Source organism: Bos mutus, chromosome 10 (assembly GCF_027580195.1).
Source record: "Bos mutus isolate GX-2022 chromosome 10, NWIPB_WYAK_1.1, whole genome shotgun sequence".
Classification (NCBI taxonomy): domain Eukaryota; kingdom Metazoa; phylum Chordata; class Mammalia; order Artiodactyla; family Bovidae; genus Bos; species Bos mutus.
This window is the reverse complement of record NC_091626.1, coordinates 78,138,171-78,154,344: the sequence shown is the minus strand read 5'-3', so window position 1 is coordinate 78,154,344 and position 16,174 is coordinate 78,138,171. Positions and strand designations below refer to the sequence as shown.

The window sequence follows — 16,174 nt, the reverse complement described above, 5'->3', positions numbered from 1 at the left end:
TCGAACATTTACAGAAATCAATCTGATACTATGTAGGAAATGGAGCCTAAAAATATGCATGGAGTTTGACCTAATTTTTCTTTTCATAGAAATATATGCAATTATATATGATTTTCCAAATCATCCATAATGACCTTTATTACTTTTATAATAAAAATTAATATAAATAATTAGTCCATACCATCTAGAGAGTCTTTAAGTGAAAGTGAAGTCGCTCAGTCATGTCGGACTCTTTGCTACCCTGTGGACTGTAGCCCACCAGGCTCCTCCATCCATGGGATTCTCCAGGCAAGAATACTGGAGTGGGTTACCATTTCCTTCTCCAGGGGATCTTCCCGACCCAGGGATCAAACCCAGGTCTCCCGCATTGCAGGCATACGCTTTAACCTCTGAGCCACCAAGGTAGCCCCAAATATCCTTTTGAAATGTGCTGTGGCAGGAATAATAAAGCCTGTAGAAAACTGGTTCTCCATAGGGGGCAATATGATCTACAGGTGACATTTCTGGTTGTTATAAGCAAGGGCGTTCTGCCAGCATCTAGAGGTGCCCCACAACAAAAGGAGTCTCTGGCCAATATCACAGGTCCTGAGAATGAAACCCTGCTCTAGAGTCAAACTCACATAATTTGAATCTAGACCCATATCCCCCTTAGCTAGTCAGTCCTGCCCGATTAATTACTCACCGACTTTCCACCTCAACTTGTCCTTGCAAGAGGAAAGCATCACATAGGATTTCTGAGGACAAAAATACACACACACATATATATATATATACACACACTACACACACACACATACATATGTATATCTACCTGCAACGCAGGAGACCCACCAGCATTGCAGGAGGCTTAGGTTCAATCCCTGGGTTGGGAAGATCCCCTGGAGAAGGAAATGACAACCCACTCCAATATTCTTGCCTAGGAAATCCCAGGATCAGAGGAGCCTGGTGGGCAACAGTCCATGGGGTTGCAAGAGTTGGATACAACTTGGCGATTAAATCACCACCGCCACCACATATATATATAGTATCCGGCACATAGTAGATACAAAATAAATCTTAGCTCTCTTCCCCTAACACATTTAAAGAAAGAACACTGTTATGTATCCCACTAGTTGCTTCTCAGCTCCTCTGCTTAGATTGGAGCGAGGCTGATGGTCCCCATGTGCTCTCCTCAGTGCTGTAACTGGGGGTAAAGGATGAGATTTGACTCATCATTAACCACAAATGAATGCCCTGAAGCAGGGTCGGGAAGCCTGGGTGGGCGGGCAGGCTGCAAAGACAGCTGTGTGGGTATCAACAGCTTACTCTGCTCAAGGCCTGGATCTGGAGAGCTGAGAGTGGGCTGACCACTCCCTGCCTGCTGCAGGCACGTCCTGCCGTCACAGCCCAGACCCCTAGGCACTGCAACCCTGCCTGTAAAAAAAGCTAGAGGCGATGACCGGGCTCCAGAGTGCTGTATACAGGCCTGGTTCAATGAGAACCAACTGCCAAAATTCTCTTCACTGACCACACATGTGGGGAGGGAAAAAAAAAAAAAGTCCTTCTGATATTAGCATAATGCATCATTTACTGTCAGAAGAACTGCTCTTATTCCCATCCTTTCGGAAACATTTTCAGACAAGAGCACCTGCATTGTTGCCATATTTTTGCACACTCCAGTGACCAAGGGCTATTCAGAGTCTGGACAAACTCAACAGATGACCCCTCCCATCATCTGCTGAAGGATTAAGAAAAAAGAAGAAAGCAAGACACCCACTGGTTCAGCTCGGGAGACGGGCGTCTCTGGTAGTTTACAGCAAAGGGACTCCTCCCAGCCGGCCGGTCCCCTCCTGCTGCCCGGGAGGAAAACGTTAGTCACCCGCATCTCATCCAAACTGGGCTGGGCTTGTTGACAACAGGCCTGCTGAGTCCTTGGACCAGGAGGATGGTACCAGGCAGGTCCCCTGAGCCTCTGCAGGGCCAGCCAGTCTCCTGGACTGACTGTCTCCTCGGCCACAATGTCTCGTGCAAAGATAAACTCTTGACAGGCCTCCATGGGAGGGGGCCAGTGGTGTCCTGAGCCTGCCGGGGAGCCCCAGGGGAAGGGCCTATCACCACAGTCAATACGGGCCCTGGGGGAGCATCGCTCTGCCTTGCTCAGGCCAGATGCTACGCCAAAGCTCTCTTCCCACTGCACAGTGTCACCTCCCACAGGGCATCAGTGTCCTCTGAAGTGCTGGGAAGGGTCAGTGTCTGCTCCCCTGGGGGCTTACAATCTAGGGTGTCCAAGGGAAGAACTACCCAGGATAGTGAAGCCGCTAGAGGAATGAGCGGGTATGCAGGTAGATCATCCGCCCATGCTGAGCGTGGTGGGAGGCAGGCTCCCTCTATTCTCTGACGTCCACACGTGCTGAGTGACTGAAGCGACATCCACCTCCAGCCCCTGAGACTCCAACAGTGCTGTGCTGAGTGTGCATGTATTTGACCAAAACATAAAGCAGTACCCACCCCACGTCCCACCCAGTACCACCAGCCTACTGCTGCCTCCAGGGCACCTCCAGACTCGGGTGACCTATCTGCCAGCAGACAGAGCTCACTGGACATTCTGCAGACAAGGGGATGGGCTGGGGAGGCAGGTCCTTCCCTGGGGGAGTTCAGGGCCCTGAGCCTCACAGACCACGTGTCCCTGTCCCCAGAGGTGCTTACAACATTCTTTGTATAAATCTTTTTTTATTTTTTAAGAGCTTTTATTTCTTTATTTGGCTGTACTGCTTGGCATGTGGGATCTTAGTTCCCCAAACAGGGCTCAAACTCATGCCCCCTGCAGTGGAAACACAGTCTTAACCACTGGACCGCCAGGTTAAGTCCCCCCAGATCCCCTTAAAGAAATTCAGTGACAACCTTAAAAGTGTCCAGCCTTCCTGCCACCTCCTCCCCACCCCCAACCATCCTGCACTCAACACAATCTAGATAAAAAAGTCTATTTCCTCCTACTTCTTCCTTCCTGAACCTGAGTCCCCCTGATCCACACGCTCCCTCCTCAAGGAAGCCCAGCTCAAGTTCAACTGGCCTGCTACATCTTTTCAACTGGTGGGGGGCAGGCTGCGGGCACATCACCTTACTCCCCACAGAGTTCCTGTCATGGTGATTATGAGAACTATATCCTGGACTCCCAGCTTCTATCCCAGCCTGTGGAAAGCATGCATTTCCATTTTTACATCCCTTTTCCTCACCTAGACTTCAAGCTGCTTAAACAAGGGCTTCTGGTTACAGTAAGAGACCACGGGCCCAGCCACTAACCAGCAGCTCCTTGGACATGAGCTTGTGTTTAGCCTGCCCACCCCACTGGAGTTGGCAGGTGTATGAAAACACAGCTCATTATTCCTGGTCTCGCCTGTGTTCTCTGATTCTTATCCTTCAGGAGGGCTTCCTAGGTGGTGCCAGCGTTAAAGAACCTGCCTGCCAATGCAGGAGACGTAAGAGACGTGGGTTCTATCCCTGGGTCAGGAAGATCCCCTGAAGTAGAAATGACAACCCACTTCAGCATTCTTGCCTAGAGAAGCCCATGGACAGAGGAGCTTGGCGGGCTACAGTCCACAGGGTTGCAAAGAGACATACACGAGTGAAGCGACTCAGCACACACACATTCCTCTGGAGACCTCGAGACTGAAGCGCCGATGGAAAACGCATCCAGGGATGCGAAAGTGAGGGGAAAACCTGTCCAGTCCTGCCGCAGCCCCGGTTCTCGGGAAAACGCCTCAGTCCCTCAGGTCAGAGTTTAACCTTTACTAATAGGTTAGAAGATAATGGCTGACTCTTAACTAGTTCACAAAGATCCTTTGTAAATACATTAGATGTATGTTGGTTGGTTTGCAAATGTCCAGGCCACAGTTCCTGGCTCGTGGTAACATGCTTGCTCAGTCACTTCAGTCACTTCAATTGTGTCCAACTCTGCAACCCCATGGACTGCAGCCCGCCAGGTTCGTCTGTCCATGGGATTCTCCTGGCAGGAATACTGGAGTGGGTTGCATGCTGTCCTCCAGGGCATCTTCCTGAGCCGGGGATCGAGCACTTGTCTCCTTCGCGTCCTGTGTTGGCATGCAGGTTCTTGACCACTAGCACCACCTGGGAAGCCCGAATGTGTAGGCACGCAATAATTACTTAGGAAGTTAATAAAAATGGAAATATGTTAAATGGCATTTTGATAGAGTGCATGGTTCAGGGGAAGCGTACTGATCCTGGCCTGCCAGTCACGTCCATGGAAACACGGACATGTAGATAGCCTCCTCTCAAGCCCCTGAGAACACGCTTTCCAACCCATGTGCACACCATCCTCACATCAGTGTCTCCTACATGCACATGGGCATGCTGTTGGCTCGGCAGTTGACTAAACAGCCAGTCTTCCTGACTTTTAAGATGCTTCTACAACCCACGTCACAGCCAAACACAAGGCTTATATAGCCACCCAGAAAAGAAGCAGAACGGAGCACTGTTGAGTATGGAAAAGTTACTCTTTACTGGTTTTCAGAAACCATCCATCCTCACTGCAGACACAGACCCTAACTCCTAAGGTAACACTAACAGGCGGCATAGTTGTTCATAAGGCCAGAGGTCAACTGGTTCCTCCAAGTCTAACTATTGCAGGCAGTTTTCCCCAGGCCAAGTCAAGGACACGGGGAACAGGAAACACAGGATACCACTGCAGACATACCATCTTCCAGCCCTGGAGCCATTTACACCTGGAAATACATATGGTTGAATGAAAGCAGTAATGGCCATGACAGTGGTACTTCCCATTATGAGTAAAGCTTCATAGTGCCCCAAACACTTTTATATACCTGATTTAACATGACTACTATATCAACCCCGAGAGACGGTCTGGGTAGCTCACCTCTGTCTTCAGACTGGGAAACTAAGCTTCATAGAGTTTAAGGGACTGACTTAGTGCCACGCAGCTGGTCTGAGCCAGGACCCAAACCCCTGGGCTTCGAGCCTCACCGTTCTTCCTGCTCAGCTCCACGGTGACCACGTCCCCCACCATGCACACCACATGCCCCTTCTGCTACTCCAATCCCACGGCCTGCCATGGGTTTAAGTCACGCTTACTTTTAACTGTAGTGCCATGCTGGGATCTGCTAAACCCTCCCAGCCGGTTTCCATAGCTTTCTTTATGACCACGGTGCCCAAGGTATTTGCACAAATTTGTTCCAAGAGGGCAGTTTTGTCAGACAATTTGCTTTCTGAAGCTTCCTATCCTGGGAACACCATCTGCCCCAACTCGCCTGTGGTTTACCACCACTCCCAGCGTCATTACAGCTTCTCAGCTAAATATCACAGGATTAGCCAAGTCGATGGGGATGGAAGACAGCTGGCTGGAGAAATGCAATCAAACCTAACACAGCTGTCTTGCCAGCTAAATTGAAAAGCTCAAGCGGTGTAGGCAACATCTTTTTTTTTTCTTAACGGTTAGAAAGGTTATATCAAATGAGACAGGGCTCAGGAAAGGATTTTTTACAAACCATAGAGTATTATGTAAGATTTGGTTACCATTTTCCCATTTCCCATACGTGTGTGACCCACTTTTCCCATTGTCTGTGGACATCACGCCCTGCCGTGACTCAGCAGCTGCCGTTGCCACACCCTCTCTCCAGATGGTGAGTCTCAGGTGATGTGGGACGAGGTCGAGGTCCCAGCTTGAACCTGCTCTGGGCTTCAGACGGGACAGCGTGTCTGGGAGGACACCCGCCAGAAGCCTGTGTGCACCAGGAATGAGACTTCTCCTGGAGAAAAGCTCAAACTAAAGGAAGAAGGAGTCTGGCTGGCCAACCAGAGGCAGGGGTAAGCTCTGCCTTCATGGGCAGTGGGGGTGTGGAGGGAAATGGGGCTATCCCTTCTCCAGCGGATCTTCCCAACCCGGGAATTAAACCGGGGTCTCCTGCATGCAGGCAGATTCTTTACCAACTTAGCTGTCAGGGAAGCCCCTTCCACCCTCACCCCTTTGGTGCCTGATGCCCAGGTAGGCCTGTCTCTCTGTGCAACCTCTCCTATGCAACCTCTCCTGTGAATCTATGGAGAGCACGGTGGGGGTGGGGTAGGGGGTTGTTGGGAACAGTGAGAAATAAAATGGAAAGCTCTGTTTTCCTAAACCTCTCTAGGGTTTAGGGACACAAGGTACTCAGAGGGGTCTCCTCCTATCCTCGCCACCCAACACTTTATGACAGACTCCCTGAGGCTGCAACTGCTCAACTGGAGTCTGGAGGATGAGGTGGTGCCCAGCTGAAGGGGACAAGGAGAGGAAAGAGGGGAACATGGGTAAGTGCCCCGGGGTAGGGACCAGTCCTCTGTGTTCTGGATCATGCATGTATTTAAGACACTTTGAGGAGCTGAGATCCTAAATAAGCGGGTAGGAGGAAAGCCAGTGAGTATTGGATTGTCAGGGTTAAATGCTCAAAATATACTTACAGGCTAGATGATCTGAGCTAAAATAATACCAGTTTCACCTGCTGACATCTCAGAGGTCAATGTTTCTAGGACGCATACCGTGAGAGGTTCTTTCAAAAAACGTTTCATGAGCATCTATTACATGCCCAGCCCCGTCTAGGCCCTGCATACAGAAAAAGCAGGTCAGACCCTGCATCTGCTCCTGCAGATCTCATAGTTTGGTGGGGAAGGGAAGCAGCCCTTTATCATAAATGCCACTTCACAGGCAGTCTATATGGAGCAGCAAATTCAAAGAAAGGGCAACAATGAGCCCAGGAACAAGGATTATCCCTAAAGATAAATCTGTTTCCCAGTTTGGCCCAAGATCAAGCCTGTGCTCTACCATACCATTAATCAACTAGCCTAAGAAGTAGCATGCTGCGTACAGCAGACCAGAATAGAAGAAGGGTACACCAGGGTCTAGTGTGTTTGAACCATGTTCAAATACGAACTGCATCCCTTAGAGAAGTCACTTCTCTGAACTTTGCCTTCCACCTCTGTACAGTGTGGCAAAGAATACCTGCCCTCCTCAACTGAATTGAGGGAGTGATTGTGGGGGGTGAGCATGAACAGCTGACTCATTAGCAAAGACCTTGATGCTGGGAAAGATTGAAGGGGGAAGAAGAGGGAGACAGAGGATGAGATAGTTGGATGGCATCACTGATTCCATGGACATGAACTTGGGCAAACTCCGGGATATGGTGAGGGGCAGGGAAGCCTGGCATGCTGCGGCCCATGGGCTTGCAGAGTCAGACGCAACTTGGCGACTGAACAACAATAACAACAACAAATCATGAACTTCACTGCATCCCGACACACTTCTGCCTCTTCCCTTTTTTCCCAGTTGTGGAAAGACCTAAACCCCGGCCTCCACCTGAGCTCTTGGTTTCATCTCCTCTCATATCCTCAGGAACGTTTACCCATCAGTCATCTGCCCTTTATCCCGTAACTTTAACTCTCTCTCCATCGTGTGTGCATGCATGCTCAGTTGCTCAACCATGTTTGACTCTTTTGCAACCTCATGGACTGTAGCCCACCCCGGCTCCTCTGCCCAAGGCATTCTCCAGGCAAGAATACTGGAGTGGGTTGCCAGTTCCTTCTCCAGGGGATCTTCCCAACCCAGGGATCAAACCTGTGTCTCCTGCATTGTAGGCAGATTCTTTACTGTCTGAGCCACCAGGGAAGCCCCTCTCTCCATCAGCTCTTGCCAGTTAGCACTTTGACAAGTTCAAATCTCTAAAGCAACCTACACAAAAACCTTCCTCATCTCTCCATCACCAACCCCCTCATCCTTCCACAACCATTTCACAGTCTTCCCCCATAGCCTGACATTCGGGAATGTCCCACAGCCCGACATTTGGGAACAGCTTCTATACCGTGTCTTCTGTTTCCCACACTGTGGTTTCTGGCCCCCACTATTCTGCAGAACCTGTTCCACCCAAAGTCCCAGGAACTTCAGGGCGGTTACACTCAGGGTACACTCTGCACCAGTGGTCCTGATTTCATACAAACTCTCTGCTAATCTTGACAAAGTGACCACGGCCCCTTCCTGAAACTCTCATTCTTTGTTTACACTGCACCTGTCTGGTTCTCCTTAATGCCCAATCTTTCTGGTTTCCTTTGCAGATTCTTCTACCTGACCCTATAAATGGAGTCTTCCAGGCTTTTTCTCAGGTGTCTGCTCTTCTTAATTAATACTTGACCAGGAAACTTCATCCATTCCTATGACATCAGCTACCACTAATATGACAATGGCTCTCAAACCCCTTCCTTCACCCAAAGAGCTCTCCTGTGTCATATACATCTAAGTGCCATCTGGACACCTACACCTGGATGTCCCAGGACACCTTAAAAGCAACAGTAAAATAAGTCATCATTTTTATCTCCTTATTCCCCTACCACCAGAAAAAAAAAACAAATTTCCCCCTATTCCTTTTCAATTTCTTATCACCATTGGTGTCATTGCCTAAGACAAAAAACTGAAAATCATCCAGGGAAATATTAAGGATTTGAATTTAGGGTGAGCTCAACAGAACCCCAAAGGACATGAGCCAAACTGGAGGCCCTGCTGCACTCAAAGACAACCCTGCAAGCCCATTGCTCTCACTGGCTCCCCCAGAATGAGGATAACCTAGAAACAGATTATAGTCAAGATATCTGTCTCAGCCCCCACCCCTTCCTCCAACTGCAGACAGAGGCTAACCTGAAATTGAGAGGCTCAGGTCAGCTGATCAATGTTTAAGACTCTTCTCTCCAACCTGCATCTTTAGTGGCTCAGTCGGTAAAAAATCCGCCTACAGTGCAGGAGACCACACCAATGCAGGAGATTAAGGTTTGATCCCTGGGTCAGGAACATCCCCTGGAGAAGGGAATGGCAACCCACTCCAGTATTCTTGCCTGGGAAATCCCATGGACAGAGGAACCTTGTGGGCTACAGTCCTTGAGGTCTCAAGAGTCAGACATGCTTTAGCAACTAAACCACCATCAACCTTCAAATAGGAGGCAACTGGTGCCCCCTTGTGGTCAAATGAAGGCACTGCGGTTCCTTTACGAGGCCAGAGGTTGATGAAATAGAGGCTCCTTAGTATCCACCCCTTTAAATAAACCTTACCTTACGGATTCTTTCTCTACCTGACATTTATTAAGTAAACACTTTTTGTTCTCTTTAAAGTAAAAAAAAATTAAAGCCCCAAATTTAGCGTTATGAAAAGGAATTTTGGTATTTTTATGTTTGGCATTATTAGTTTAAATTTATTTGGGATCCATGAAGTGCCAATATATATAAATCCCTCAGTGGTTTGATATCTGGTGTTATCAGGTGGTCTAGGAGGGTAGGGGGAAATGAACCCGTGGCATTGAGCAGACCCCTTTCTACCTGAGGCTGCTATCCTGAAAACGGAAGCACATTTTCTGATTGGATTCATCAAAAGCTAACATTAGTGTCTGCTGGCAGAGCCACTTCTGACTCCCAAGCATCTCTACCTCATAGCTAACGGCTCTCTGAACTAATCTCTTGGACAGCTGGTGGCTTTCCTTGTTTCTGGGGAAAATATAACAACAGTAGCCACTTATCTGTGTCATTTTGACCAATGAGCCGATTTGAGCTTGGGGACGCTGCTGAGATGCAAGGTGCACAGTAGCACTGCTGAGCTGTACTGCTCACTGGGTGAATCATCCACAGTAATACCAGGGAAGGCCAGTAAAGACTGCAGCTGTGCTCCTGATACTCCACAAAGTGAGAAAAGGCTGGCCTCATTCAGTTACTAATAGCACCTGCTTTTCGCATGTGAGTAGGCTGGAGCCTCTGGAAAAATAAACTACCATCCAAAAAAAAAAAAAAGACTCAACTCAGGTTTTCCTTTCCATTAAAGCGCGTTTTCTTCTCTATAAAACAATACATTGATGCCTGTTTGTCTTTACTCTGTATTTTTGTTTTGCTTTGGGTTACTAATTTACACAGTTGAAAGATATTCCTTACTAAGTCATGATTAAGGTACCTATGGAGAAGTGAAAAATAACCTCCAACCTTTTGATGTTTTGGGCAAATGATTCCTCTCCAGTGACCATCTAGAGCAGGTCAACAAGGAGACTGGCTTAACAACCCGGTGGCTGGGTACCAGGTTTCAGGAATCCTGTTACATCTATATGCTTCAGGTCTAGTAGGCCCTCTGCTGGTTTCGTGCCATAACTGCAAAAAGTCTCCATTTCTCAATACGCCCCTGCACAGAAGGTAGGAAACTTGCACCCTGCTGGTCGGTCATAGTCAAAGTAAACAGACCTTTTGACGAGCACATTATCACTAGTTCCTGATTTTTAAAAGAGACAATAGAAATGGAATATTTTCCTTGGGGAAGAAGTCTCAAGAGACCCAGATGTCAAATAGAATATAAATTCTATACTCATATGCTTACTGCTGCCAGATATGTTGTTGTTCAAAGTTGTATCCAATTCTTTTCCAACCTCATGGACTGTAGCCCTCCAGGCTCCTCTGTCCATGGAATTCTCCAGGCAAGAATACTGGAGGGGGTTGCCATTTCTTTCTCCAGGGGATCTTCCTAACCCAGGGATTGAACCATGTCTCTTTTGTTGTAGGTGGATTCTTTACCCTCTGAGCCACCCAGACAGCCCACTGCCAGATACATCGAGTTTTTAAATATTTATTCAAATACACATTCATCTTCAAATAATTACCAAGTGCCTACGATGTGTCTGGGTATAAAGCAGTAAACAAAAAATGTTCCATGTTCCATGCGGCCTCGTGGAACTGACATTCCAGCGGGAAGACAGACAAAAAACAAGCAAGGAAATAAACATTCATTATAATTTTTTTTTAAACGCTAGAGTTTAAAAAATACAAAAGGGCACCATATCAGAGAATGGGGAGAGCTATTCTGGGCAGTTGGGCAAGCCTCTCTGAGCGGATGACTTTGAAACTACAGCCACACCAGCCTCCCTGCTCTCATCTTGAGGTTTTTGTATTTATATTCTTGGTATTCTTCCTATAAAAATCAGAAAACCTTTCTAACTTGGTCTTTCATAACAAAATACTAAAATAAATGTTGAAGGTATATAGAAGATAACCCATGCATCTGACAGACCCCTGGGAATTAGCAGGAATGATCATCTGAGCAGAGACAATTCAAATAAACAAGTGAGTTGAAACAATTATACACTCACATAAGAAAACATTAGACCACACAATAACTTAAATGCCAAAGTCCACAACAGGTAAAAAGTCAGTTTGTTTCCTCTTCCCTCTAAAGTCTTTGGATTATTTTCTCCGTTAGTTTGCATTCAAGCTGTAATAGGCAGAATTCTGTGATGACAACCCTGCTCCCCCAAGATTCCCACCTACTGGTGCATATGCCCTGCATGAATCCTTCAAGTGTGGGTGGGACCTGGGAACATAGAGGACTATCACTTAATGACAAAGATAAAGGGACCATCACTCCTATAATTATACTGTATGATGATTAGCAGACTAAAGGGACATTCTCCCTCTGGCTTTGAGAAAGTAAGCTGCCAAGTTGCAAGAGGCTTACAACCAACCTGAGGGACCCCAATGACAGCCAACCAGAGAAAGGGGCCTTGGTCCCACAAGAGCAAAAAATTGAATTCTGCCAACAACCTAGATGAGTTTGGAAGAGAACCCCAAGCTCCAGCCAGCACTGCATCTCCTGTCAACACTGAGATTTCAGCCTAATGAGACCCCGAGCCGAGGGCCCTGCTAACCCGTGCCTGACTCCTGACGAAAGGAAACTCTGACGTAACAAGCAAGTATTGTATTAAGCTGCTAAATGTCTAATAATTTCTACACAGTAACAGAAATCTAGAACACAAGCTGATATTCATACCATCCACAGACACTGTTAGAAGAGATCCAACATGGCTATGACATCACACAGCACGCATGCTAAGGCGCTTCATTCAGGTTCAACGCTGTGTGACCTGTGGACTATAGTCCACCAGGCTTCTCTGTCCTTGGGATTCTCCGGGCAAGAATACTGAGAGGGTTGCCATGCCCTCCTCCAGAAGATCTTCCCAAACTAGAGATGGAAGCCACATCTCTTATATCCCTTGCACCAGGTGGGTTCTTTACCACTGGCGCCACCCGGGAAGCTCATAACATCACATTACCCCAAGGGTAATAAACACAGTTTCTGATTGTGAATTGTTTTAAGCCACGCTTTCACATCTCTGTGTCCTTTCACTTGCCATTCCCTGATGAATTCCTATTCAAACTTCAAAACCCAGTTCAAACATTGCTTCTTCAAAGAAGCATTTCTTTAAAGCCACCACCTCCATCTACACCAAGCAGAATAAGTTACACTTTGTTCTTCACTTCCATGGTAGCACCTTGCCTGCATATCTGTCAAAACACTGGCCCTGACACACTGTAATCACCTCGCCTCGCCCCTACTCCCAGACAAGAATCCTCTAGAACAGAGCTGTCTCAGAGCCTCCTGCACGGTGGCGGGCACAGAGCAGGTGCCAAACAGCTGGCTACTGAGTGCAGGTAAGGAGGCTCTGGATAAACGCAGGCTGCTGATGTCCAGGGATTTGCTGTTTCTCTTCTGCACAGATGATCAGGCTTCCAGGATTAACGGAAACCTGGGAAACCATCTCCATGACAACAGCTGGGTGACTAAACAGCACTTACGGTTAAAGGGGCAGATATTCACTGTCTTGAAAGAGCTGGTCTGAAATGGGTAGGTGTGTTTGAAGCCAGAGGTGGCAGCGGGTGCTGGGCAGGATTTAGATTCAGCCCAGAAGGGGTGGTGTGAAGCTCTGTCTGATTTGTTCCACCTCAAGCCCTGTGCTAGGCTGGCATGCTTTTGATTCAAGTCATCTGCATTAATTCATTCCTGAAATCAAATGTTAGCCACATAGACAACAATCCCATGGAGTTAGTTTTACTCAGTGGTTTAGAGCTATGGGTAACACGACAGAAATGAGAATCATATGTCAGCAATATCCATGGCATTCTCTGGACTCCCAAGGCAGATAGCTGTTGTAAGAATTTACAGACTTAGGCAAAATTATACAAAATTGATGCACAGGACATAGCATTTGCTGGATGTGTGTTTTGACAAGACTCAGAGAAAGAATTCACATGTTTTCTTCAGACCCACTCCTGTGCTCTTGTGTTCTCTTGTGTTCAAATGAAATCAACCACGCTCCGGCTTTAGGGCTCCACCTCAGTGGAAAGAGAACATTCAGAATCAGAGCTATAAAGCCAGGCATGGAAATAAGGCAGCTGCTCTTAAAAGCTGCTCAAGACCTAGACTCCAATTCTCTATAAATAAAGCACTAAGCAAAAAAGTACCACTTTCTAACAAAAGTATTAAAAGTATATTGCCAGAAACTCAGGAAAACTCAAGGGGGCAATGGTCTTACCACCATGAAACAATTAAATTAACATTCGTTATACTTGAAGATATATTTTTAAAGTTTTTGACCTAAACTCTTAATGCCAGTACGTCATTGGCTCCTTCTGGGTTTATCTGATGTCCTCCTTAAGAATCAAGTCAGATCCTTTAGGTCCTACATTTTGAAGATCTTTTACAAATACCGGCTGGCAGTAGCTCAGAGGTAGGCAGCTGGAGATACAATTTCCTAAAGATCAGTTTGGGAGAAGATGTGGCATCTGGGTTCTAATCTTTTTTTAGTGACAACACTAGATGTTTCTTCATTCCCTTGATAAATACTAATGTATCAGGCTTTGTGCTAGATGCTAGGGCTACAGCTGTGAATTAGATAAGGTCACTGTTCTCACAGGACATATTCTTATGTGTCTGCATGTATATGCTGTATAGTATAAGAAGAAAGGGAAAACAGGGAGAAAGTGGAGTTTCTTCAATATGGATTAATTATTTTACTGCTAATAGAAACTGCTAATAGTGGAGGACAGGGAAGCCTGGCGTGCTACAGACCATGGAGGTGCGAACAGTCAGACACAACTTAGCAACCGAACAACAGCAATGATAGAAACTGCTAACTGGCAGAACACAGTAAATACCTTCGATACTCTGCGGGCCCACAAGGTTCATGGCTTGGTGAGCTGGGTACTCTACCCGTGGCCTGGCAATGCCCAGCTGCTCCATCACGCCATGGAGCAGCCTCTGGATATCTGTTTCTGAGACCCGGTCTGGGGTCCTTGGGCTATAAGCAGCTGTTGGAGTCCATCCAAACGTCAGCCATAACACCAGGCCAGACAGCATGGTAGAAACCATCCTGGAGACCATTTTTAACCTGCAGATAAAAGACCACACACAGATCGATTGGCCACAATCGTCAACTGTGATGATGCAATCATGTGATTCCCTCCAGGGAGTGATTCAAGGATCACCCAGGGAGAGACTGCAATGAAAAATTTTAAGGGTTTGCTTAGGCCTTACGTGTCCACGCTACCCAGGACATCAGCTGTGAGAAGGTATTAAAGAAACAAAACTGTCCGAGATGGCCAGTTCCCTGTGTCCTCACATCCTGGGGAAGACTAGACTATAATGGCAGTTCTGTCATTTTTTACTGTCGTCATAGCTCTCTGGAAGTTCTGCACCATTCCTACTCCACCACTCTCTCCTGCTTTGAAACAAACAGAAACAAACAACAAAACTTTGCTTCCATCTTGAGAAAGGGACAGGGAGAGTGACATCTTGACTTTTCTAGTCCTGGGGAAGAAAAGGCTCATGGGAAGGCGTTGGAAGACATACATGGTAAAGAAGCACAGAAAGCTTGGGGCTGGTAGAAGAGACCATCTTAGCTTAGCAAACATGGGATACACTTGAGATCCTGGGTGGGGATGAAGATACACACAGCTCACACTGCCCTGCAACCTGGGAAGGAAGATGAGGGCTGCTTGCTGCACCAAATGAGAGCAGGGGATCGTAGGCAAAGCCTCAGCTTCCTTCTCTGCAAAAAGGGACGAGAAAAGCATCTGTCTTTTAGGGTCACTGTGAGGATACGTGTGGGAGCATGTGCAAGAGCACTGGGAACAGTGCTGGGCACAGAGACCCCCAGATTGCTGTTATTATGTTGGCAATATTACCTCACTGTTTTGGAGGTTGGAATTGGGGGGAATCGAAAGGTGATGAGAGAGAACAAGTGAAAGAGGTGAAAGTCTGGGGAGTCAACCTGTCCTGAACATTGGCTCCTATGCAACCAGAAGCCTGCAGAACAAGAGAACAAATATTCACACAGATTCCTTCTGCAGCTGCTGGACCTTAGGGCGGACATCTCAGGCAGGGGCCCTGCAAACCCTCTTCTGCCATCCTTCTCTGGGAGCCGGCGGAGATGGAGGCGGCGTGCATTTCTCCCCTGAAAAGGAAATATTTATAACCCCCCAATTCTATTTCTGTAAAGGAAAGGCTTTTAAGAAGCCACTCTCAGATGTAAAACCTTGTTCTACAAAGAGCTGAGACAGCAGAGCCCGCAATCTGACCAAAAGGCAGGGATCCGCCTCTCCGGCCATCTCCGTCTTTCCCTCCCCGGCTCTGCACGCAGGATGTCTTTGTTTCATTTACACCCCCAGCCAACATCGTTCAGATCTGATGAGCTACCCAACCTTCTTCCTCCCGACTCTTTCCCTCTCATTTAGAGCCGACCCTCCGATTTTCTACCCATCCTTTGTCTGCCCCCAGCCTCCGGCTCAAGGATTTCAGCAGGACGCCCTCCCCGACTCCCGATCGCGAAGAACCCGTCGGTCTCGGGTGAGCGTCAGGCGGGGGTCTAAGCTGGCATCAGCGAAGGACTCACCGAGCTGCAATCGGAGGAGCCTGCCGCGGTCTGGGCCTCGGTGGGGGTCGGGCGAGAAGTGGGGTGATGTGGGTCGCTCGTGCGTCACCTCCCTCCTCGTCTTAGCCCCGCCCCGTCCCTCCTCCAGCAGGTGGAGGCTGCCTGGCCAGGACTCCCCAGAAGGCGACCCAGAAGCCGGGGGCCTTCCGGCCACGCATTCCACATACACATCTCCCCGACGCCCCCTTCCTCTCTCGACCCCTATGGAAGTAATGAATCTTTTCTCAAGCAATTATCTAAACAACGTGCTAGATTGCCTCCCCACTTCTGTCCTTCATTCGCAATAGCACACCTTTCATTTTGCCACCTTTCACCTTTTTAAACGTCTTTTAGCTTTAAGAGGAAACAGGCACTGGGGCATTGATAGGAGAGACAAAAGTTGAGGCCTTAAGAACCTTTAATGATGGCAGTGATCATTAAA

At 47.7% G+C, this 16,174-nt stretch overlaps 1 protein-coding gene across 2 annotated transcripts in view; it reads right to left on the bottom strand.

Moving 5' to 3' along the window:
* SCG5 (secretogranin V) overlaps positions 1-15,847 on the bottom strand; it is a 56,515-nt gene extending 40,668 nt beyond the window's left edge. For both annotated transcript variants that reach the window (XM_005892473.3, XM_005892474.2), the window contains exons 1-2: positions 15,715-15,847; positions 13,979-14,211 (exon numbers count right to left, since the gene is read on the bottom strand). In XM_005892473.3, the coding sequence (XP_005892535.1) occupies positions 13,979-14,204 (226 nt within the window). In that variant the 5' untranslated portion in view covers positions 14,205-14,211; positions 15,715-15,847. The remainder of the gene's footprint in view (positions 1-13,978; positions 14,212-15,714) is intronic.
* Positions 15,848-16,174: the final 327 nt, after the last annotated feature.